Source organism: Lagopus muta, chromosome 1, assembly GCF_023343835.1.
Source record: "Lagopus muta isolate bLagMut1 chromosome 1, bLagMut1 primary, whole genome shotgun sequence".
Taxonomy (NCBI): domain Eukaryota; kingdom Metazoa; phylum Chordata; class Aves; order Galliformes; family Phasianidae; genus Lagopus; species Lagopus muta.
This window is the reverse complement of record NC_064433.1, coordinates 52,302,623-52,326,631: the sequence shown is the minus strand read 5'-3', so window position 1 is coordinate 52,326,631 and position 24,009 is coordinate 52,302,623. Positions and strand designations below refer to the sequence as shown.

Genomic DNA, 24,009 nt, shown 5'->3' with positions numbered 1-24,009 from the left:
TTCAGAGAATTTCAACATGCTTTAGAACCAGTGGCACATCCAACAGACTGGCTGGCCTACTGGGTGTGGAGGGACCGCAGCTCTGCTAGCCTCAGCTGGCACTCAGGGTAATGTACAAGATACGGAGCCATTGCCTCCTGATGGGATCTTTCTCCATCTCCTAACTTAACACAGTGTTGTGGAGACCACTGTATCGTACAGTGTCTCTGATGTGTAGGAAAAGGGGAGAAAGACTACGCTGGGTGAGGAGGGAGTTCAGTAGGTGTCCTCAGAAGGCTGGTGAGAGGCAGAGAGGGAAGGGGAGAAGGATCTTGATGCTCAGCATGACAAAAATCTTCAGTCTAGTCACGTCCCATCCCAATAGAGACCTGGGCTCAGCTCCTCTATTTCTCCACGGCTGTTCATCCCTGCCAGCAGCCAGGTCAACCCTTGAGAGAAGATGAGCGATGTTGTGGCTTTCGCCCATGTCACTTCCCAAGGGGACTGAAAAGCAACAAGATTTTCCCTTATACATTCCTGGAGGCATTCAAGGCCAGGCTGGATGTGGCTCTGTACAGCCTGGTCTGGTGGTTGGTGACCCTGCAACATAGCAGGGGGGTTGAAACTCAATGATCATTGTGGTCCTTTTCAACCCAGGCCATTCTATGATTCTAGGATTATCTCTGTCAAGCAGCACAAGAATGGGGGTTGTGAGCAGAGGGGCTTGCCTGTCTGCCTTGCACACAATGGGGAGATATTTGGCCCTCCACAAATACATCCAGCAAGTGCAGTGGCCAGTACCCTCCCTCATGGAAATGTACAGCACATTAGAGGGGGCAGATGAGTATTTGACATTACACTGACTGATAGGGTTGTGGAAGTGCTGTTCCACTCTTTAAGTTGGACAGGCTACAGTTAAGGAAAGCAGTGGGATCTCTGACATTCACACGAACCTTCAGGCTCTCACTTCACTGAAAGGAAAGCTTGCTCCATAGGTATTCATGCAACTGTGAAGGGACCAGATGTTTCTGTTTTTCTGTGTCTATACCTTCCTCCTCCAGCTCCTCTCCTAGGCCTCTACAGAGATACTGTCTTCTTCAAGTTACAGTGATAGAAATGTCAAACCTTGATTGCAGTCACAAATCTACAGCTCATGAACTCTGCTGGCCACAATGCCACAGAGCTGCCTTAAAGCTCTCTTAAAAATGTGAGGCATTTCAGTCATTTTAATTACTGTGCATTGCATAAGCCAGAGAACTGTTCATACAAAGGAACAACTGAAAAGTGATTTTCAGTCGCTCTCCCTCTCCTCTCAGTGCCAGCCTCCAAAGCTCTGTGAACACCAGCTCTTATTACCATTTGAAGCACCTCATCTATTTGAAATCTCTTTGTTCAGTCACTTAAAGCTATTGATGCTGTTTTGAAGGGGTTTAAAAGCAAAACAAAACTTCAATTTGGGAATAGCTACAGCAGCATGAAAGCAAAGCAAGAAAAATGGAAAAACTTTTTATAAACAAAAATGAGAGAAAATTAATTGCTTTGGAATGAGGCATAGGCAGGTAGAGCCAAGCAAATCACATCCCGTTCCCCGCCCCCAACTCTGTCAGACCATCTAATCACAGCCTCCTGGCTTGAACCCTGCATGGTACTGAGCCCTTTGGCCTGAATCCAGAAATGCACTTAAGCTTATATTTAACTTTGTGCATGTAAACGGTCCTGTTGACTTCAGTGGACCTTCTCGTGTGCTTAAAGTTGAACACGTGCCTTAGTGTTTTTCTGGATTGGGGCCAAAGTGCGGAGTCATGTGCATGAAACATTTTCAACTCGATAAGGCTGTCAGAAGATATTTCCTGGTCACCTTTCTGCAGCTGATGCCACATCACAGTGGGATGGGAGGATCCCCACATTACTGAGAGGGTGATTTCATATTCAACAGTCCCTTATAATGCGATGCTGTTGGTGGCACACAGTGCCTGTGTTCTGCTCCCAGACTGGCTGATCTCTGCAAGCACAATCTGCAAAGGATCCATGAGAATTAAACACAACATAGAACGGTTAGAGCTGATAGAAGTTTAATGGTGTATCTCTAATTAAAAGCTTGGGAATGGGATAGTGTTACCTTCATCTGGCTTGCAGACAGGAAGGTGACATAATTCCTCTGCAACCTCAGAGAAAGAGATCAAATAAAAAAATTTCATATGTACAAACAGAATCAAAGACATTTTTGAATAAAGAGCCGTCTTGTTTTAAGTAGCAGATGACGTCCATTGATACAACAGTTATTAACAGAGAAGGTTTTTTTTCCAACCTCTTTTGCACACAAATTATGGTAAATATTGTTGCTCGGCCTCTAACTCTGCCTTGCTGCTCTGTTCAACTTCCGCAACAAATATGATAATGGAAAAAAAAGAAGTCTTCTCAAAGGAAAGTGTCAGAAAAAAAATACAACCCACAAAACAACAGACATTCTGAAAAAGATAATGAGGAAATAAGAGCATCTTTTGTTAATGCAATGTGTGACCATTTCAGTAGGGTTGCCTACGACATATCAAGGCCTTTGACATGGTTCCCTCCCACATCCTTATCTCTGAATTGCAAAGATACAGATTTGAAGGGTGGGCTATTTGGAGGATAAGGAATTGGTTGGAGAGTTGCAGCCAGAGGGTTGTGGTCAATGGCTCTATGTTCGAGTTGGGGTAAAGCAGTGTCCCACAGAGTTTTGTCTGGGGACTGGTATTCTTTAATATCCTCATCAGTGATGCAGATGATGGGATCAAGTGCACCCTCAGCAAGCTGTATGGTACAGTTGATAGGGCAGAAGGAAGGGATGCCATCCAGAAGGACCTTGACAAATTTAAAAGTGGGCCCATGCAAGCCTAATAAGGTTCAACATAGAAAGTGCAAAGTTTTGCACTTGGGTCAAAGTAATCCCAGATATGTATACAGATGGGGGAAGAATTCCTTGAAAGTAGCCCTGTCAAGAAGGACTCAGGAGTCCTGGTAGATGAAAAACAAAACATGAGCCAGTTGTGTGTACTGGCAGGCTGGAAGGCCAACAGCATCCTGGGTCGCATCAGAAGAGATTGTCTCTCTCTACTCTGCCCTTGTGAGGCACTATCTGCATTACCGTATGCAGGTGTGGGACCTCCAACTCAGGAAAGAAGTGGAGCTGTTGGAGAGGGTCCAGAGGAAGGTCACAAAGATGATCAGGGGGCTGGAGCACCTCTCCTATGAAGACAGGCTGAAGAAGCTGGACTTATTTAGCTTTGAAAAGACAAGGCTGTGGGGAGACTTCATTGCAGCCTTCCAATATTTAAAGGGAGATTATAAACAGGAGGGAAAGCAACTTTTTACACAGGTGGACAGTGGTAGGACAAGGGGGAATGTTTTTACACTAAAGGAGGGGAGATTCAGATTAGATGTAAGGGGGAAATTTTCTACTGAGTGGTGAGGTGCTAGAATAGATTGCCCTGAGAGGTTGTGGATGCCTCATCATTGGAGGTTGGATGGGGCCCGGACAATCTGATCTAGTACTTGATCTAGCATTTGGCAGCCCTACCTATGGCAGTGTTGGAACGTGATCATCCTTGAGGTCCCTTCCAATCCAAGCCGTTCTATGATTCTATAATTCTATGACATAGTGTGGGTGTGCTGTCAAAGAGGACATTAGATGTCAAAAAAGTCCTTTCCTACCTGCTATATAAAAGCAGAAGAGCAGTGACGTCTTCTACAGGGTGTGATGCTGAACTGGTGTAAAGGATATGAGAGTCATTAACTTCAGAAAAGGTTTTCAGGACAAGATGAAGCAACTTGGCAGCTAAACAATTTGGAGTGCTGATGGAAGGACTCTACATCCATGGATCTAGTCAAGTTACTATGGACAATCTATAAAAAAATGCCCACAGTTCAGTAACATTTAAAATTAATGTATTGTTCTTGGAGGTGGCAGAACTGTTTGAACTGCAGGCCGAACTCTCCCGACATAATCTGTGCTTTGCTTGGTTTAAGCCAGCTGAGCTCTATGAGGAGTTGGGTTGTCTTCGGGCACTACATGTGCCAGGGTTTTTTAAGTTGGTGGTAGTGTTATTTCTTTTGTTTGTTTGTTCATTTTGTTCTTTGCTCTTTTTTCTTTTCTTTTCTTTTCTTTTTTTTTTTTTTGGCCCAAATTTCCTGTTTGATTAAGCCCTTCTGTACTAATTACATTCAGATGCTTTTGTCAGTTCAGAAGCAGCTTTCTGCCAGTGTCTGGAAACCCTTACAGCTCATTGTGAAAGGTGATCAGAAGAGAAGAGAATATGCCTTTAGTGCATTTACATCAACACTTTATGCCTCTTGAAGGACCATCCCAAAGTGATTTTATCCCAGCCTCTATGCCTAGCTCTGGACTGATCCTTTCCAGCCACAAACAGGATTTATGGAAGGAAAATGATATTAGCAGTTATGCTCTTCTTCAGTGGGTATCTATGGAAGCGAATGTAGTTCTCTCTCCTGACGCTTAACCAAGACACTCAGCTTAACATCGCTCCTTTCGTGAAGAGTGAATTCTTCAGATACCGCAAGGAACTTAACTTCATCAACACGAGACGCAAACATCTCTTGCAGCGCAGTGCCCCCTAGCACCGTCTCTACACATTCGTGCACGACTGAGAGAAGAATGCCACTTTACTCAGCCAACACCTGCAGACATGGCTTTCCCTGGGAAATTTCACACCAACTATTGACCCAGCCCAGTCATGCTTAGCTTGTGGGATCCGACAAGATCACAGCATGAAGTGGTGTGGCTGCCCAGTAAAGCAGAGTTCCTTAATTGTGTTCAACAGTGTGTTCTTGGTGGTGGACTGAAATAACATAGATTTCTTTATTTGGTGACATAAATCAAATGTGAACTCTAATTTTCTCATATGAAGATCAAGGTCTTTATTTTCTCCTTCTTTACTTGCTATGTTTTTAATGGCCACATAAGGCTTAAAGTTTTGTCTAGCCAAAGGAGCCGAATGCTAGTTAATTTTGTTTTTCCCTCTGCAGTTACTCCCACACAGACAGGGCATAGGGGAGGGACTCAGAATGAGTTTTCCTTTCAGCTCCTTAATTGACTTTGTGTTACTTTGACCACATATCAAAATTTTCTCATATAAATAAACAAACAGAACTCTTTCCTGGCTATTCCAGAGTGTATTTTAGTGACAGGGCTCAAAGTGGAGAGGCTAATATTGAACATCTAATAGATACAATCAGAGGATAATACATAATAGCTCTATTTATGAGGAAACTAATGTATAAGCAGGTAAAATGATTTAACAGAGGCCTCCTAGAAGGCCATGGGGCACACTGAGCTTTCCCGAGTACTATTTACCTGTGATTCACAAAAATAAAGCACTCTCATTTCTGTGTATGCTAAGTGGCAAATAAATACAGTTATTTCACAATAATCCAGTCCTACTGGAATGTTATTATTGCATAGTATCCTGCATCCCTACTACTAAAGGAAAGGTCAGCTCTTTGAAATGCAATATCTAGTGTCAAAAAAGCAGACAAATGAGCTAAGTCTTTCCTGTTCAGGCACAGGTACACATCTCTCAAATTGCAGCAGAGAAGACAGTGGTTCACCATGACACACAGACAACCTGAGCATCATGCCTTCCAAACAGCTGTGCCTTGCCACTAGGTCAGACTGCAGCACTCCTTTTCAGCATGGGAAGTAACTGCAGATTACTTCACTGGGTTACATCTGAAAAGTGAACTAGTTCCTGTAATCAGCACAAACTTGGTTTTACTTTAACAAGCTTGGTCAGTCCCAGTGTAAACAAGCTGCCATGCCTGAAGGAAGGAACCTCACTAACTTCTAGCTCTCCTCTTTCTCCCTTTGCAGAAAGCAGGGCGAGAGAAAGGTTTGTTTTTCAGTCTCCTCTGGACGTGTCCCATGTCTGTGCATTACAGGCACTCAGCATTTACGCAACAGCCAGCATCTTCAAAGCTTGTTATAAAGTATTCAGCTTGTTAGTCCTCGGAACACACCGGAGAGAGGTGTTATTACAGACATGAAGAAACCTTCTCAGAGGATCTATTTGGACAGGTGGTGCTGGAGTTGTGATTATAATCTAGTTGTGTGGGGGCCAAAGTCTCACTTATTTACACCAGTGTCAGATTATGGAATAATTCTGCTTCTCTCAGGTACTGATCTGAGATGCTGATAAATCAGGTGCATCATGATGTTGGTGATATCAAACTTTTTAACAACTATAAAGAAAAAACGAAAGTGCCAGACACACCTCATTTTTCTTCCATGTTTCTCTGCTGAGGTCAGAAGAATTGTTCCTTGTTTACACTCAGTGAGATTGAAGTGACAGCCCAAGCTGACAGATTCAACTTCAGTCCTTGTACGTGGAGCTGACAGCCCAAATACCTAAGGAGCTTTTTGCATGGGGTTTCTCATATTGCAATTTGAACCCAAATGATTCTGACACTAGCATGCCTACGTAGATCTAATGTCCTGTTTAATGTCCTGATTCATTTGTACCTGTATAACCTGTTATCACCTCAGCACCATCTGATTTTTTTCACTGCATTCACTAACACCCATTCCTATGAAGCTCCATCACCATTACCCCAATTACACAGACTGGCATTTGAAGCACAGTGAGATGAAACTGTCACACAGGCTGGCTGTGTCACAGCAAGGAGAGGAACCTAAATTTCTGTAGAGCCAGGAGCTGGATTTGATGTTCCTTGTGGGTCCCTTCCAACTTGGGATATTCTATGATTCTATGACTTCTGCTGTTTGCTTTGTTATTTTGATAGCCACTAGCAATACCCATCTTCAATCTTTTGTATACCTATGCCCTAAATGAGAGCCTGTGTTTCCACAATGCTGGATGCTTTAATTTTATAGGGGTGGTATGATTAAAGAAAAGGTGTAGGCAGACTGTGGTTCACCCAGATGGAGCAGAATTGTAAATCTACAGACTTAGCTGACTAGAAATTTAGGACAGCTGGTCCCTGGCCTTTAATACCAGCATCATTTATAACTAGACATGCTTAAATCTTGTAAACCCCACGGAAAGTACTCTGACATTACATACACTGGTTTGATACAGTGATTAATCACCCCTCGGTCCCCTCTGCAGGATAATAAGGCTGTCTGCATCCTGCAGCTGGCAATCTCCTTCCTTGCTGTCCCAGCTCTACTATAACATTTACATTTCTCTGGCTGATAGAAATGTACTGTTCCAAAAGGGGATAAGGGAAAACAAAACAAGCAGGACTTTTCTATAAATTCCTCTAAAGCTGCTCTGCTAAAATACACTTGGAGATTAAACGTTGGGAGTGTCTGGGTAGATGTAACACTGCTTTCCCCAGCTTGAGCCCTTGCTGTCTGCCATCCCCAGAAGAATGAGTGGTGGGGAGGCAGGAGAAAGGGCACTTGGGCAGGGTGAAGGGCCACAGGACACCATCCTAGCAAGGGGTTCAGCTAGGACCTCTCCCCATCCTCCTTTTGCTGTTTACTGAAGGCGGAAAAACGGTGAGGTGCTGCTTTCCACTCGCTTCCTGAAAATCCTTCGCAGCGCCGTTTCCTCCCATCTCCCGCAACCAAAAGTCAGCTTACAGCCAACTGAGATGGCTGTGAGAGAAAGACCCCAAGCTCTGCGAGTAAAAAGCAGCTCCACGGGCGTCTGAGGCGCTTCTTTCCTCTCTTGAGGAGAGGCAGAGCCTGACTGGGGCGGACGGGACTGTGCGGGGACAGAGCCGTGCAGGCACTCGTGGATAACTCAGGGGTACGAACGTTTTCATTTTTACAAGCCACAGCCCCCGCCGAACTGAAGACTTCTCCTCAGGGAGACAAGGCACTTCTCCTCAGGGGGACTTTTCCCCCGGGGCCCCTACCTGCGCCACCAACCCGACTCCCTCCCGCTCGCGGCGCTCCCCGCTCTATTCCGTATAAGGCGCTGAAGCCGCGGCCACCGCCCCGCCCCGTCCCGCTGGCCTCTCCCGCCGATGAGGTAATGCGGGGCTCCTATTGGTCGGCTGCGGCGGCGCCCCCGGAGCCCGAGAGGGCGCGATCGAGGCTATAACTCGGCGCACCGGGCAGCGCGGCACAGCTCGGCTTGCTTCGGCTCCGCTCAGTTGTGCAGTGCTGCTCACTCGGGCTCGCTCCGTGCCGCCGAGCGAGGGCTGCGCTACCCGAGGCCGAGAGAGAGGCGGTGTGAGAAGGGAGCGAGGGAGAGACGAGCGAGCTGCGAGCAGGCGAGGCTCGGGTCGGGCGAACAGAACAGCGGCTGCAGCTCGAAGCGCACCCCGGGGGCAGCATGACGGCGTGGCTCGGCTTCCTCGCCGTGTTCCTGTGCAGCTGGAGCCTGCGGGACCTGGTGGCGGAGGCGTGCACTTGCGTCCCCATCCACCCGCAGGACGCCTTCTGCAACTCCGACATCGGTGAGTGGCTCCGTCCCGGGGCTGCGGGGCTGCTACCTGCCCGCTGCGGGGCGGGAGGGAGCGCCTCGCCGTGGGGGGCGTCCCGCACGGCTGCGTTAGCGTGGGGCGAGGGGGAGGGCGGTCGGGAGTGTTGGGGAGACAGGGACGAGTGTCACCGCGCTTCTGGGACGCTGTGTCTTCGTGGGGTGATCTCATAAGCGTGCGGACGCGGGTGTTTTTGGAAAGCTGGAGCTCTTCGGTTGTCGCCCCTTGCTGTGGGGTTGAGCATCCCTACGGTCAGCCCTGCGCGAACGTGAGGTAGGGGACGCACGAGCTGTCTCGGGACTAGAGTTTCCATTACCTCTTCGTCCAAGTTCTCTATTTTGTTTGTAGCTGAGACTGCTTAGCCAAATACGGTTGCTGTTTGCTAAGTGGCAAAAAGTATGAAACCCATCAGTGGTGTCCTCTGAGCTGCAGCCGGACACGTGTCCTCCTGACAGTCCGCATGGGCTGTCACCTTGGCAGCTGTGAGCAGAGTGCGCACATGGAGTTTTCTTGCACCTCCATCGGTTGTTGTAGTAGTGCGGTGTATGGGGAGGCTGTTGGTTCCCACTTGTCACCAACCCCAAGCAGAGTCTGCAAGGAAACCCTCCAAGTGGCTCCTTTGGAAGTCACAGTACAGTTCTTGCTACAAACCCTGCCAGTGACTTTGCTTTTAGCCAAACTTACTGGCACTTCTGTGCAAAAGCTGTGGCTGTGTCTGTGTCTGGTTGTTCAGTTCTCGTTTCTGTAGAGTGTCTGAATGCCAAAAGAAAACATTACATGTTAAAAGTGCTGGGAAGGCTCCGTTTGCCTTAGTGATGAGAGCCTGGAAAATATTTATAGAATAGCTTTAGAGTGGGGAATCCTTCCAGGAAACTGCGGTTGAAAGTTCTGTTGAATATCCATATTTCTGCCTCTGTTTTTTAGTTTGGGTTAACAAGCGTGCCACCCGAGTGGCAGCTGCCAGGGAGCTTGTCCTTTGTGACAGTAAGGATGGAAACCCACTTTTCCACAGCTAAAGCTGCTGATAGTACGTGGCCTTCATTTGCTGTGTTTTGGTGCTCTGGTTAGGTCATGTTGTAGTAGATTAGGGGTAGTTTTTCAGTCAACTTAATTTTTTAAGAAAACTGATATTAAATAAGTTTTTGTTATGAATACACATCAATGCCAGTATATTTTTGTCAATGTGTAATGACTAGGAGCAGAATAAACTATTTTGTTTCATACAGCAGAGCTCCTCAACTGTAGGGCAGGAAGTTTTCCTGTTTGCTGCTCTCGTTTCTGGTTGATTTTGAAGTCATGTCCTTCATCTCCTGTCTGTCTATCCTGGAGTCCTTGTGTCTCATGCCATTGCTTTTTCACGGGTGGTGGCATTCAGAAAGTTGATGTCAGTGGGGTCATCATGCCTTCAGACACGATGGCAATGCTGAGATGCATGTGGGAAGAGAGCAGCTCATGTTATAGGATAAGTTTGGTTAAGACTGCAATTTGATGTGATAGGTTGAAGCAAAAGTAAAGCCTTTGCTAAATTTGCTAGAACTGTTGGAAAATGCAGTGCTTCTGCAGGTTGAGATCTTAGTGCACGCTGTCATGTTCTTCATGGCAAAAAGCATGTTAAAGCCTTCTGGCTGTGAAGGAGTTAACCATTTCCATGGAAACTGGTGGCAGTGTACTGGTGTAGTGTTTGGACAGACTGAACTACACGCTGGGTTATAAAACACATTGCAAGGAAGAAAGGGACTTGGCAGCAAGTTTTTATCGCTCTTGAAACTCCTGACAAAATACCGGCTCAGAAGGGAGGAGTCAATGCTGTAAGGGCTGGAGCAGAAGAGCGTTTTAAAATAGCTCCTAAAACAATACAAGGAATTAACTAGCTAGGTGGCAGCCTAGCAGAGGCTTTTCATCTTTGGAAGCCCTGAATGCTGAAGGAGATAAGAGTTTAGCACTAATACAGTCTTGCTGTTAGCTTTTTGAGCCTAGGCAGTGAAGTCCTACTCTCAAGTTTATTCTCTTCCCCTCTGATCTCACATCACTAGACACTTAGATTTTGATTTTCCCATGGCTCAGTTCTGATACAGCCTCCCAGCTCTGCAGTCATTAGAAGGCTTTAATCTCCGCAGAAACAGATGCTCAAATAAACCCATTGGAAAGGGCAGCCCTTCAGGATGTACGTCCTGTGCATGTCAAAGTGAGCTTTTTAAAGCAAGCTCACACAACAATTTTACTTTCTTCCTCTAACAAGTAAAGAAGAGAAACCACTCCCAGACTGATTAAAAAGGGTCCTTTTTTCTCAGTCTGAGTGTTGCAGAATGATGAAGAGAGCAAAAGTGAAGAGGTGTGTCTCATCTGACCCCTTGAAGTCAATCAATAAAAAAATTGTTTAACTCCCTGGCTTTCTTTCTCTAACTGGATCAGTAAGTGCCAGAACAGACAGTACAATAATTAGACAAACAGCAATCCTATGACATGCCATCTGAACTTTGCTTCCTCCCCTCCCACCCCCTGCCTTCGACCCCTTCCAGATGTGAATATTTTTCTTTTGTTTGAATTAAGAGACCTTTTGAAAGAACAGACACCAGGCATGCTTTGTTCCATTGTGACAAAGCCGTGACATTTCCAGCAGGACATAGCTGACATGAAAAGGGCTTGTTTGTCCTTTTTTTGCAGGAGCAGCAGGAACTTTTCAGCTTGGCTGCTGAACGTTGCATTCACAGGTTTGGAAAAATGCCTCCTCCCTAGTTTTCCCCCCAACATCCCCTTCAAAAAAAGGACAAGTATGTGAAACTGCAGGCTGGGTTTTTACAAACCAACCTGCAAATGATAAATAAAGTACTTTTTCCATTCCACACTTATCTCAATTTCATCTTGTGCATATACTTCAGAAAGAGCTATGGCAGTACTAGCTGTCTCTTAAAAGTTCAAAGGAGTTTGGAGTAACATTCTTTTCTATAGGTTGTGTTGGGGGAAGAAATGTCTCAGCAAGAGTAGCTGTGATTAGTGCCCCTCTGCCTTCTAAATAGCCTCACTCCTGTTTAAGCTGGAGTTGGCAAGTTCTTGGATTCCCTTGGTGTGAAGGATGCCATTCATCCCTCCATTGTGCCATACCTCTTGAAAACCAGCCCTTTTTCTTTCATAGGTTTTCTTTATGATCGTTCTACCTTTCTGTTAGAAAACTAGAAGAGAGATGCAGAACAACTTGATCATAGATGAGATCTTAAAGAAATTGAGGAAGTTTTTTAACTAACATGGAATTCCTATGTCCATGTGAAAGACCATGGTGAAAGATGGTGTTCTTTGTGCCTGGTTTTGTCTTCTGACAGAAGGGTCACCACTGTAAACTGGTGATCCTATTGGAAAATGGGAAAGATGGAAATACAAGTTTCTTATTTGCTGTTTTTTATGGTTATTTACTGTTGAAGTAAATCCTGCTCTACTTGAGCAAGGAGATGACCTTCTGGGATGTGTAGCTAGTCTTATCTCCAAATGCAAATATTAAGAAAAAAATTACGTGATGGAAAGCACTGCTTGGAAGATGTAGTGCAGAATATTATATAAGGTTCCTTTGGTGTCTTGTTACTATTGCATGCATTTACTCCAGATTTTCTGCAGGAAGTAACTCTACCAAGTCCTGATAATCATATGTTCCAATCTTGAGTCTTAGAGCTTCTTGCTTTATGTAGATGCCTTTTAAATTCTTCTTTCCACTGATTTCCCACCTGTTCCAGAGAACTCCACCTGACAGCTGCTCCTCTAGCCTTTCTGAGAAGAAGCAGGCTGGTGGCAACACAGTAACGAATGATCACCTAGTTTCAACCCCATTGCTATGTGCAGGGTTGCCAACCACTGGACCGAGCTGCCCAGAGCCACATCCAGCCTGGCCTTGAATGCCTGCAGGGATGGAGCATCCACAGCCTCCTTGGGCAACCTGTTCCAGTGCGTCACCACCCTGGGAGTGAAAAACTTCCTCCTAATATCTAACCTAAACCTCCCCTGTCTTAGTTTAAAACCATTCCCCCTTGTCCCATCACTATCCACCTTCATAAACAGCCATTCCCCCCTTCTGTTCATATGCTCCCTTCAAGCACTGGAAGGCCACAATGAGGTCTCCCCAGAGCCTTCTCTTCTCTGAGCTAAACAAGCCCAGTTCCCTCAACCTTTCCTCACAGGAGAGGTGCTCCAGCCCCCTGATCGTCTTAGTATCCCTCCTCTGGACCCGCTCTAAGAGCTCCATGTCCTTCCTGCACTGGGGGCCCTTGCAACAGTTACAGTGGGACCAAGAATCTTCAGGAGGAGCACTTGGTTGTGTCACCTTGGCCATAACTGGATGTTAAAGCTAAGATGAGAACATAGCTTTTCCTTGTAACAATGTTGACTGAGGTCATATTTCTTTTTCCAAACAGCTCCAGTACCATCTGGTGCTCTTAGGTAGCTCAACCAAGCATGCTCCTCAAGAAAAGGAGCCCATGTGTTCTGTGCAGGAGGTCTTGTCATTAAATGAAACTTCCACTGTCTGCACCAGATGGAAGTTCATAAGAGCTAATAAACTTGAGAGGACAGTTTGGTGTGAGTTAGCAGGCAAGGCTGGGTGTGCTGTGCTTGCTAGCTCTGAGCCAAACTAAGCTGAGGGCCCTATTTCATTCCTATTAATGCCTGGGGTGCATGTATCTGAATTTCCTTTTAGCGATGAGTATCCTTACTATAGACTCTCAGGGTATGATGCTCCTTTTTCACATGATATTATTGATTGGGAACAACTTAAATATTAGTGGTGAAAAGACAGTAATGTAAAAGATGTGAGGAGAAATTGGGCCTTCAAGTACTAATTAGTTAAGCAAATACAGAATTTGTTGAACTTCAAGCTCATCTAAACCTCTGAAGAACCTCTGCATGTGATATGTGGAACTTTACTGATGTAACTTTAATAGATTGATACTGCTTTTTAAACTAACTACACCTTCTGTAGACTTTTGAATGAGGAAAAGTTGACCAAAGCAGCTGACTCTATTGGGAACTATTATAGACCATCCCAACTTTTCCTTAGCTTTGAGCCACTGAGCATTTACTGAAGGCCTGCCTCTATAATAACCCTCTGCATCTGAGCACTCAAGTCACAGAAGAGGGCTGCTTGCTGCTGGGGCTGTGTTAAAACCAAGAGGTATTCTTTAAAATGGATGTCTGAAAGAGTGTATTGAAACTGCCTGCCTGCCTATTGGTGACTCTGCTACCAGTGTTATCTTGCCTTAGCGAGATAAGTGCTTCTTTAAATCTGGGGTTAAACTGGACTTGCTTTGGAATAACTTGAGAAAAGGCTGTGAATCAGTGTACTAATTCCTGTGTTTATTAACGTGACACTGAGTAAATATGAAGCATGTGAATTTCAAATTTCTACTGTTTGAACATATTAGGCAAGACCAAGGTGAGTTAAATGGATTTATGCCCTCTTATACTAGATCTAAATCTGGCCCTGTCGTTGATATGGCAAGGGAATGCTGGACCAACATTGTACTTACAACTTACATAAAGCAGGTGTAGTGCCACTAGTCTCAACAGCATTTCAGTGGCTTTTATCAGAGTTGGATTTCAGTTGATGGTTTCAAGTTTGTAAGAGGAATGTTACAAACACTAGAGTGCGTAAAACTATTACATTAAAAAAAAATAATCACAACAGTTAACCTCCTACTGTAATGTGAAGTAGTTCACTTGAGTGACCAGACTAAAGATATAGTGCATTAACTGACAGTGCCTAATAACATAAAAATGCAAGTAGTTTTACACCCTGATTATTCTATTTAGTCAGTGTTTCTGCCAGCTTGAAAAGATTCTGTGAGTCTTTTGGAAAGAAGATAGAAGTCTCTTGAGTTTCATGCTGGTAAAATAAATGTTGACTATGAATAGTCCAAATTCCTTCTCATGTTTATACAAGACCTTTCCAGAGGGCAATTTCAGCCCTTAGAAACAGTATACAGACAATAAAACAAGTTAAATAGAGAGACACGTATGCAAAAAAATACCATCAGACCTCTTCAAATGTCAGCACTGGTTTGCCTAAGGTGTAGAATGACATTTTTATCTCAGGAAGGAAGGAGTTGATCCAGGATATCTTTCCTGGGACTGAAATCCACCAGGAACCAGGATAGAGCAGTGCTTGGGGAGGCTGTTGTCAACTCAGGGGCAGGGTCTTGGGTTGTGCTTCTAGGAAAATGGTGGTCTGTGTCCATGGGCTTGGGCTCTGAAAAAATTCATCATTGTTACTGATGGGGGGGAGGAGGAGGATTGCAGCAATAGGCTCAACTGGAAACTTGTAATGGGAAAGGTGCTTCAGGGACAATGGAGAGGCAGACCCTTTGAAGAGTACTCTTAGAGTATGAGGAGAGAAGGGTTACGGGAGAAGGGAAAAGGACTGTATGGAAGTACTGCTGAAGTGAAAAAGTAGCAATAGAACCCCTGTAAAACAACGCAGTGGTCTACTGACTGAGCTCTAACAGCCTGTAGCACATTTGTTTCTGGCTGCCGAGCAAGGCTTAGGCTTTCAAGAAGTCTCCATGGAGGGGAATATGAAGTTCCTTCAAAAAAAACTGAAAGAAAGTATATGGGTTTTTTGTTTTTTTCTTTCTTCCCCCAGGTGAGTTATAGGGAAAATAGAGTGTAGTTTGAAAGTGATGCAGATTACATTTTAAGAGAAGCAAATGATATTGATCCAAACATAGTATGTTGTCTAAAAATACTTATCATATACAGGCAGTAGCAGCCCAACTCACAGCAGTCATTAGCACCTGTTAGCTATGGGTTCTGGACAAAAATGTACACTAAACAAAAATCCATGATTTTCTTTAGTTGTTCATCTATTGTTAAAGTGGCTGGGTACTGTATTTTCAAGGCTGAAAAAAATGATCCCATAGATTTTTCCCTCCTTAATTCCTTGACTTTGATACATAAAAGCCCGGGTTTCTCCTGACCTGCAGGATCACTGGTACTTCAGCAAAGCAGGTATAAGTTGTGCTGTGTTTACACAATACTTGCACAGACAGCGGCAGCTATACCAGGTGCAGCAGTGTGAAGGTAATGCATTACTACTTATTGCTCCCGGGTGATTCATTTAAAAATAAATACTCCTACAACAGCATATAGGAAAAGGGAATGCTTCTGTTCCATAGGGCCATGTTCAAAATGTCCAAAGCTCCTGCTGGCCTAGGCTGAGAGACATGAGTTTTAATTCCCTCGTGCTGTATTGTAATTACAGTACTGGGACTCTAACATCTGTTTCCTTTTCTCAGTGTTTCCCTCTATAATGGGTGTTACTGCAGTGCAGCCTTGCAGGGAGGCCTGCTGGCATTGTGTTAGCCTTCATTTCTGTGGAAGAGCACTGGAGCAATTGTTCAGACAGCGAGTTCAATCCCTCCTGCTTAGGGGATGCAGGAGCAAGCAAAGGTCTCACTCCCCTGAGGTTTATAATCAGCTCTCTCAGATTTTTTGAGTCAACTGTAAATACGAACCTCCTTCCTCTAGTGAAATGGTTTTGGACATGGTCTCCAAACAGTTAAAATATTTAGGGAAAACAAAAAAGTGCTTACTTGTACCAAGACAGGAAAACCACAGAATGGAAAACTTCCACTTGACTTCGAAAAACGGGAAATGGCTGGTCCTGGAAAGGCAACAGGTAGGGGAGAAGAGAGCCAGAGGATATCTGTTCCCCTGGCTCTTCTGCTTTAGCTCTGTGTTCTTCTGGGGAAGGTGTTCCAGGCCAGCCCTGCTCTTTGGAGCCCTTTATATGTTTTCCAAACAGCCGCCCCAGTTTCCTACTTCCTGCCTGGTCTGACACTGCTATAAATATCTTCCTGCCTTTTATCAGCCCAGGGATACACACGCTGCAGATTAAAGGGGATTGAGGTGATGGAACAGAACGGTCTGCAGCCCAGCCCTTGGCACGTGTGGGGTTGCTGGGTCCTCTGCTTTGAATTTCTCTTGGCAAATGGAGGGAGACCTTTAAGACTGACACAGCCTCCTTGTTTATCTCTCTCACCTCTGGACTAGGGTATGCAGGCCTGTTTCTGAGTAAACAGTTTATTGCAGTAAGTAATAAACTGTGTATGGCACAGAGCTTAAAGCTGGAACGTGTCTAGTATTTGGGAGAAGGGAGGGTTTGGAGGAGAGATTTAAGAAGGAACAAGTGATACCAGCACAGATACCACACTTCATGGGAAAGTTCTGCAGTTGCATCAGTGAGTACCATAAATGCAGTGGTGAAGAGGGCCAGTCTAGCAAGAAAGAGAGCAGTCACATGAACTCTGGGGCATGTAAGAAGCCATTGTGTGCAGTGTTTCCATAGCCAGAAAACCTAGGCCCCCCTGCCATAGCATCCTGCAGGGACAAAATCACCAACCTGGAGAAGTGTGGGAAGACAAGGGCAGCAGTTCCTGTGCAAGCACCTTACTATGGCAAGGACTGTTGGGGGTAAGGGCAAGATGGGTTCTTAAGATCTTTGTTTTACTTCTGTAAATATGAAGAGTAGCACCTATCCCTTCTTTCTTTTTTTTTTTCCTTTTTTCTTTCTTGTTGTGTCCAAGGGAGTGGAAGCTTAAGGATTTAGTTGGTTATTTCCTTCAAGAATCAAGATAAAAAGGAGACTTCAATAAATCTGCTTCCATCTTCTCTACAGACAGTTTATGTGCAATACAATTAAACAGCTGTCCTGCTTTTCTCTGGTGTGTAACAGTCTGCAGCTTTGCAGAGAAGCACAGAAGTAGAGGATTCCAAAGCATCAAACTGAATTCTAAGGTGACACTTTGAGAGACCGTGGATGATCACAGGAAGGTTTGAATGGAATGTTATCCATCTGGAGAGAAACTCAACTAGACCTGGTGGCAAACAGCCGATGACCCTTAATGGTAGGTTGCAGTTTACACCTTCCACTTGGAACAAGTGTGCTGCAACAGAACCTGATTGTGATTGTGAGTCAGAGATGTCATCTATCTAGTCTGGATTTCCAATGCTGTTAGAATACACCTCCCAGAAGCCTGATGTGGGATAGTCTTGACTTTCCCACAGCCTGCTTCTGTCATCCTAATTCCTTGTAGTTAGAGAGACTGATTCACGCCCTGCGGTTTTAAGCTCCTTCCAAAACTCTTTCAAGGCATTCGTTATTTTAACTCTGGAGAGTCTGTTTTGTTATCTGTGAATGTCAAATCCACCTCCCAAGTGCACTCTAAGATGCAGCTCTCTCTTGATATTCCCAGCATATTCTGGTTTGCTCTTTTTGGCCCACAGGATGGGAGTTATGCATTTATTCATATTTTTGTTCTGACACCAAATAATTATGGATCTGCAAGGCTAGGAATAGTAAGTCCTTGTGCTTGCAAAGCCTTGCATCTCTGTTGTGCGACTTAGTTGGATTCTGCAGGGATGGTGCTGCGAGTTCAGAATTACATGATTCAGAGCCCTGAAGACATGGGGCTGTGTGCTTTGTGGGGTGCAGTTGCCTGTGCTCTGGCAGAAGAATGGCTCATGGGATTGATGTATGGTCCGCAACGCTATTTTTGTCGTTTTCATTTGCTTTTCTTACTTATTCCCTAGTTGTGAAGTCATGAGTACTGCTCACAGTGTTATAAAAAACTGCTGAGCCTTTCTAAGAGAGGTAACGTGGTAAGTTTGAAGGAATTATTTACCATTTACACTTTCTTATCTTGAGGCATCCAACAGCAATGAAGGGCTTTATTTGAGATAAGGCTGTATTGGACCAAATGTGTTTGATGCCAAGGATATTTGTCCTTTCCAAAAGAGTGACTGCCTTTTAAAAACAAAACAGAACAGGGAAGCTTGTCCTTACTGGCCTTTCTTCCTATGCCTTTCATTCCCATCTAAATTGGTTGAAGAAATAGTTTAGATTAATAAAAGCAGACAGCACCTGTGTGCTTGACTAGATGGGAAACAAAGCTTTCACTAGTACCGGAAAGTTTTCAAGCCAATAGGTTCCTTCCTGTCCATGCTAGATCTCCATGTATGGTTTGGATTGCCCTTCTCAAAAAGTGATTTCCGCTGTTGCTAACGGCTGTTAGAAGAGGTAAAGGAAAGCGCCGGGTCTTTCTTTTCCTCCAGCCCCAGAAACTGTACAGAGACCTTTTCCTGTTTGTCTTTTGTGCAGTGTGACAGCTTGGGCCTTTGACGTAAACTTTGTCCTTAGTGATGTTCAAAGCTCCCCTTTCTGAATTCAACAACATTGCCTACACACGTCCTGGTTAGGCTGCCTTCTTGATGGAAGTTCGGGAAGGCAAATGGATCAAGTTGTCTTAGCACACCTGATGCAGTCATGTTTCTCTTCAGCCTCTATACTTGTTCATCAAGCCACCATAATAGAGTTACTTCCAGCATATATTCCTCTACACATATGTGGACCAACAAGGGAAGACTGACCACAGTGCTTACTGAAAGATTATTGCTATATATTTGAGGCAACCTCACTAGGTTATTTCACCGTGGTGTTACAGTAAGGGCAGCTTTTGTTCCTAAAAGTACTCTGAGTCTTGGAGGGAGGGGAAGGTTCTCAAAGGAGTAGTCTAGGGATTGCTACGTAGATTACTTGGGTTTGCTTTGCTGATGAAATAAATCCTTCAGAGCTTCCAGCAGCTGTCCTAACTCAAGCAGTTAGAGTCAAAATGCTGATGACTGTTGTTTCCCCTCTGAACTGGAATTTTGGACTCTCTCCATTCTGTTTTTCCCTCCTCAGAACACCTCCAGCTGAACTGCTACAAAAACTGTATGGCTGTAAGCATACTGAAATTCTGTGCTGTGAGCAACTCATGTGCCTGGGAATCAACAGAGCTATATGGTTTAAAAAAAAAAAAATAAAAAAAAATCAGTCTAGTTTCTGTGTTCCTGGAGTAATTTCCCTTGGCAGTGTGCAAGCTGAGAATGGAACTACACACTCATGAGCTACGTGCATCCGATTTGTCTGCCAGTATAATAGCAACAGCAAACAGGATCTGTGTTCCTTTCACCCAGTAAAGGAGACCCATGTTTTTGTGAGGTGTAGCTGTAGTGACAGTAGTCTCAGCCCCATTTTTGCCTTGAGAGTGTAGGCAGCAAAGCTACAGCTGACAGGACCAGTTGATGCCAGCTTGCTTTCTCTACTGCTTCTGCTACGCAAGGCTTTAAGTTCCACTTCTTTCCCTCTTTCCGAAGGTAAGAGAGGAATACTTCTTTTCGTGTATTTTCACTGAGATCCCTTACTGGAAAATGCTACTTGGAGAACTATAGCAGTGAGAAAGCAATCTGCGGCTGTTCTGCATAGTTGGATAATTTGTTAGTTTTGTTTTTAAGCCAAACTGGGACTGAGGCTAGCAGCGCTCCAAATCTTATTAATGGTAGTCCATGTCATTTTGGAGGTTTTATCTTCTCATTATTTTCCATATATGTTCGTTTTCTGGTTTTGCTAATATGCACTGGCACTTCCTCAGCTTCCTTCCTTGATGGAAGGAAGCAGGGGAAGAAAATCATGTGTTTCGGTACTCTGGTTTTCTCTGCTTATACCACAGAACATTGGAAGCAGAGATGAAACTAAGCTTTGGTAAGCTCGGCCTCTGATTTTTCTCAGGGGGCATAAGCCATTTAACTATTCTTAGTTGGTATATTAAGTGTGAAATTAAGCAGTTCCAAGGGGGATGAACAACTACCATTCAGAGGGAGTGCTTTTGTGCTTCTGGTTTCCCTTCAGAGCTACAACAGCTCAGTCGTCTTACAACTTTAGAGTTTCCCTTGGAGTAGTGGAAAATCAGAGCCATGCAAGGCTGCTACAACTCTAGGCTCAGACGTGTGCCTCGTGTGCGTGTGTGTACATCTTGCAGTTCAGTGATGACCCCGATGACTTCTTGAACTTTTAATGACAAAGCAGCTGTCTGTTCATGGTGCTAATTAACCCAAAAGCTGATTCCTCCCTCCCCCTCATTATCCGTTCTGTGAATGAGATGTGAAAACAAGAAGACGACTTTTCCCGTGCCCTTAGGGCTGTCTGAGCCTGGCAGCAGTGACCCTGCTTGAGTAGAACTGAAAGAGCTGCTGCGCAATGGCCCATACTCCTTTTTAATGGGTTATTAAAATTCCACCTTCTCCCCCTCCCTCCAATCCTGTTACAGTTTGGAGTGAAGGCACTTAGGGGAAAACAGCTGCAGGAATAACTTTTCCCTCTTCTTTCGGAAGGGCAGACGCAGCTGTTCAGTCTCTAAGTCTGGGGATTCCACCACTACTTATTTAGGGCCTGATCCTGCTCTGCTAAAAATCAGAGGCAAAATTCCGACTGGGTCCAGCAGGCAGTTGAAGAAAGAGGCTTCAGGAAACAGCAGTCACACAATACTGCTCCAAAATGTTGGGAACAGCTAGGAAGCAGAAAGAGAATAGGAAGACTTGTCAGAGTTGACTTGCCTGCAGTCTTGAAGAACAGTTATTCAGCAGTTCAGTGCTCTGCTTGAGGAACAGGTTAAATTACCGTGTTTGTGGTGTCTTGAGTGTTTTTTTTAAAGATAGCTCTAGTATGTCTGCATTCATTTAAGGTCTGCAGTGCTGACAGGCTTTTATTGGCACGTTCTATTAAAGGTCTGATCTCTCATGTTGGGTGCTCATTTTAGTTTAGATACTTTATGCGATCATAAGGAGAGTGGGTTTACTTCTTGAAAGGAAGCACCCGCAGCTCTCAGTGGTATAAATTTGTTACTTGTGGCTTCTGAAAAATGAGGGGAAAAATGGAAGGTACTCTTGCTTCTGTCATTAGAGCTTGTTGCTGTCACCTCTGATTAATAGAGAGAAGGAGGAATCCAGGCACATGTTGGAGAGGATTGGGGTTTCTTTTCCGTAAAGAATTTTGAAGTGGTAGAAGTTTGTTCAGAATGAAATGAGATAAAAAATGAAAATAACAGAAGTCTTCAGAATGGAATTTTGGTGGGAAAAAATGAGATCCTCCAATGCATCTGAAGCTAATGTTTCGAAGGGTTAATTTAAGATGTCTGTTTTGAACAGTGGTATCACACTAACATTTAGATGTCAAGTGAAATTGAAGAGAAATGCTGATTCAGAATGAAAATAGGTTTCAGTCATTTTTGAGGATTTTTTTTTTTCTTTTTCTTTTTTTTTTTTTTCCTGAAGTTGATCCTTTTCCTTATAAATTTGTGACTTAAGTAAAACCATATTTCCTGACAGGAAAAAGCGTTTCCAGAACCATTTCTACCAGCCCTATCCCTGATGGCTTAACAGTAACAGCCTTCCCTTTTGGAAATTCTGATCAGGTTACGTGCTGCCCCTCCAGCTGGGAGAGATTCCGGGTCATTGGTCCTCTGGGTTTACAATTTGCTTTTCCTGAGTGCTGAGGATTCTTTTTAGTGCACACGTACCCACCTTTCACTTCGTTTCTTTGCAGTAGACAACTCTCCATGGGTTTGCTGCATTAATGAACAAAGGAGTTTGTGGCTGTGCTGCTGCCAATGGGCTGAAACGAGGCATTTCCCCTCCTATTTCTCTGTTATTTCCCTGTCAAAATGTTGAAGGTTGCTTACACCTGTGTCCCAGGTGTAAGCTTAAGCAAAGCTCTACAAGCTGGCTCCTGAGAGGTTAGTTCAGGTTCATGACTTCATTGCAATAAAACCCTCTTACAGCTGTGTCTCAGAGCCCTGCAGAGACAGGAAGCAGCCAGGCCTGGTGTGTACCCTGGAAATGATTACCCTTATCAGTAAACATTCAGCGGGGAAGTGTCCAGAGAACATCTGCCTCCCAAAACAGTTAATGAGCCTTACAGCCTTCAGAAATAGCAATCACTGTGCCAGGTGCCTGTGAAAGGGCTAACCATCCATGTCTTATGGCATTTCACTTTTTCTTCCCAAGAAGTTACCTGAATGCCTAAGAACTGATAACAGAATGCAGACTTGGCTCACCCAAGTCATAGCTTAAATGAAAGATTTGGGTCAGAATACTTTATCTAGTGATAGGCAACTCTGCCCATGGCAGGGGGCTGTAACTCATGGATCTTTAAGATCACTTCCAACCTAAGCCATTCTGTGAAGCTGTATAGCTCCAATAGCACTGGCAAGCTAACTGACTAGTAGGTTAATTTCAGTTAAATCACATCAGATTTGAGTGGTCAGACTTGATCATTTCCCTAAAAAGCATTGATCAGCAATACTGACGAGGGATAAAGCACTGTGTTAGTCTTGAATTTGTGTTTTAAAAAAATAATAACAACAGCAGTTGGTGGTGGGGCAGGCACTACTAACTACTGAGTGTGTTCTCTGTGCCTGCAGAAGTCTAGCCAAAAGCTGTATCTCATTAGGGAACACCAGGTTGTATGTGAGTGTCAGGGTAGTAGCACAACTTCTGGAAATCTATTCTACAAAGAGCCTTTTGGGCTGTCTGCCAACATGAAATTTTGATTAAAATTCCCTTTGATGAAGAAAGTAATAAAAGAACAAGGTGGCTATACTATGTCTCTCTGCCATGGTCTTTAAGGAGCAAATGTGGTCGGTCAGTCTGTCAGTAGGACAGTGAGCTAGTTCCTGAGCTCTGAAGTAAAAAGGTAATTGGCTGGTGTCTGCCTATTCTCCCTTCTGCCAGCAATCTGCACCTGTGCATAGGTGAAATCCTGGGTCTTCAAGCCAGGGGATGTACAGCGTGCATTAATTCTTATTCATGTAGTCACTTGTTGCTTACAGGTGCTATTAGACTTCCAGGCCATCCCATTACCTCTTTCATGAGCTGTCTCATATTACTCTCCTATTACTTATTTACTACCTTACTCCCCAGACAAATCAATGCTGAGTCTCTTTGACCCTTGGTGTCCCTCTGATGGATCAAACTGAAGCTTGATGTTCTGGAACATGGGGTACCATATGGGATCCTGGACAGTTTCTGGCCAGGTGGGTGAGTTTGCCAGCATGGAGTGCCCTGACCTTGACCTGTAGGCAGTCTGACTGTGGCTGAAATGGGACTTCTGGCATGTGGGGCTGACTCAGGGTGCAGGAAGTTCACTTGTTATAATGAACACTGAATAAGGATCTGGGAGCTGCACCCTGTTTTTAAATGGTGTCGGGACTTCAGGGCAAAATTCTTAATGTAGCTAAGCTCAAAGATTTAATCCATACTGTCAGGGGCTGTGGTTAGATAATGGATTTTTAAGATGGGTAATTACTAAATTCCTTAAACATTATGATAAACCAGAACTGTGTCATGGGTACATCCAGTGTCCATGAACAGTCTATGGCAGCTGTCAGCTTCTGAACAGTTTGTACTATAATGGTGGGCAAAGGTAGTAGCTTCTGATAGCAGAAACTGTTTGAATGCAGGTTTAATCCCAGCATCCAGCAGGCTCAATACTAGGTCCTGTAAGGTCCTGTGCAAATAGGAACAGCAGAGCAGCACTTATAGACCTGACCTGGTTAAGTATGTATACCTCTTTGGCATGGACAGCTGCTTAGTCTATCATTTTAATGCAAGTTTTCTAATGTAGGAAGGAATCTGCAGGCCCACCCAGTACCCTTGAAATCTATACATGTTCCCAAGCACTTCTTCCTCCCTAGTTCTACGTGCAAAATAGAGTGTAAACCATGTGTA

General features: G+C 44.4%; 2 protein-coding genes across 3 annotated transcripts in view; one reads left to right on the top strand and one right to left on the bottom strand.

Annotated features, from left to right (window-relative positions):
• Positions 1 to 24,009, bottom strand: part of SYN3 (synapsin III) — a 201,385-nt gene that overhangs the window by 88,843 nt on the left and 88,533 nt on the right. The gene's annotated exons all lie outside the window — the stretch shown is intronic.
• Positions 1 to 24,009, top strand: part of TIMP3 (TIMP metallopeptidase inhibitor 3) — an 89,976-nt gene that overhangs the window by 47,791 nt on the left and 18,176 nt on the right. The window contains exon 1 of one of the 2 annotated variants that reach the window (XM_048933483.1): positions 8,031 to 8,406. The exons of the other annotated variant lie outside the window; for it this stretch is intronic. Coding sequence (XP_048789440.1) covers positions 8,283 to 8,406 — 124 coding nt within the window. The 5' untranslated portion in view covers positions 8,031 to 8,282. Of the gene's footprint in view, positions 1 to 8,030; positions 8,407 to 24,009 lie in introns of those variants that run through there. 2 annotated transcript variants of the gene reach the window in all.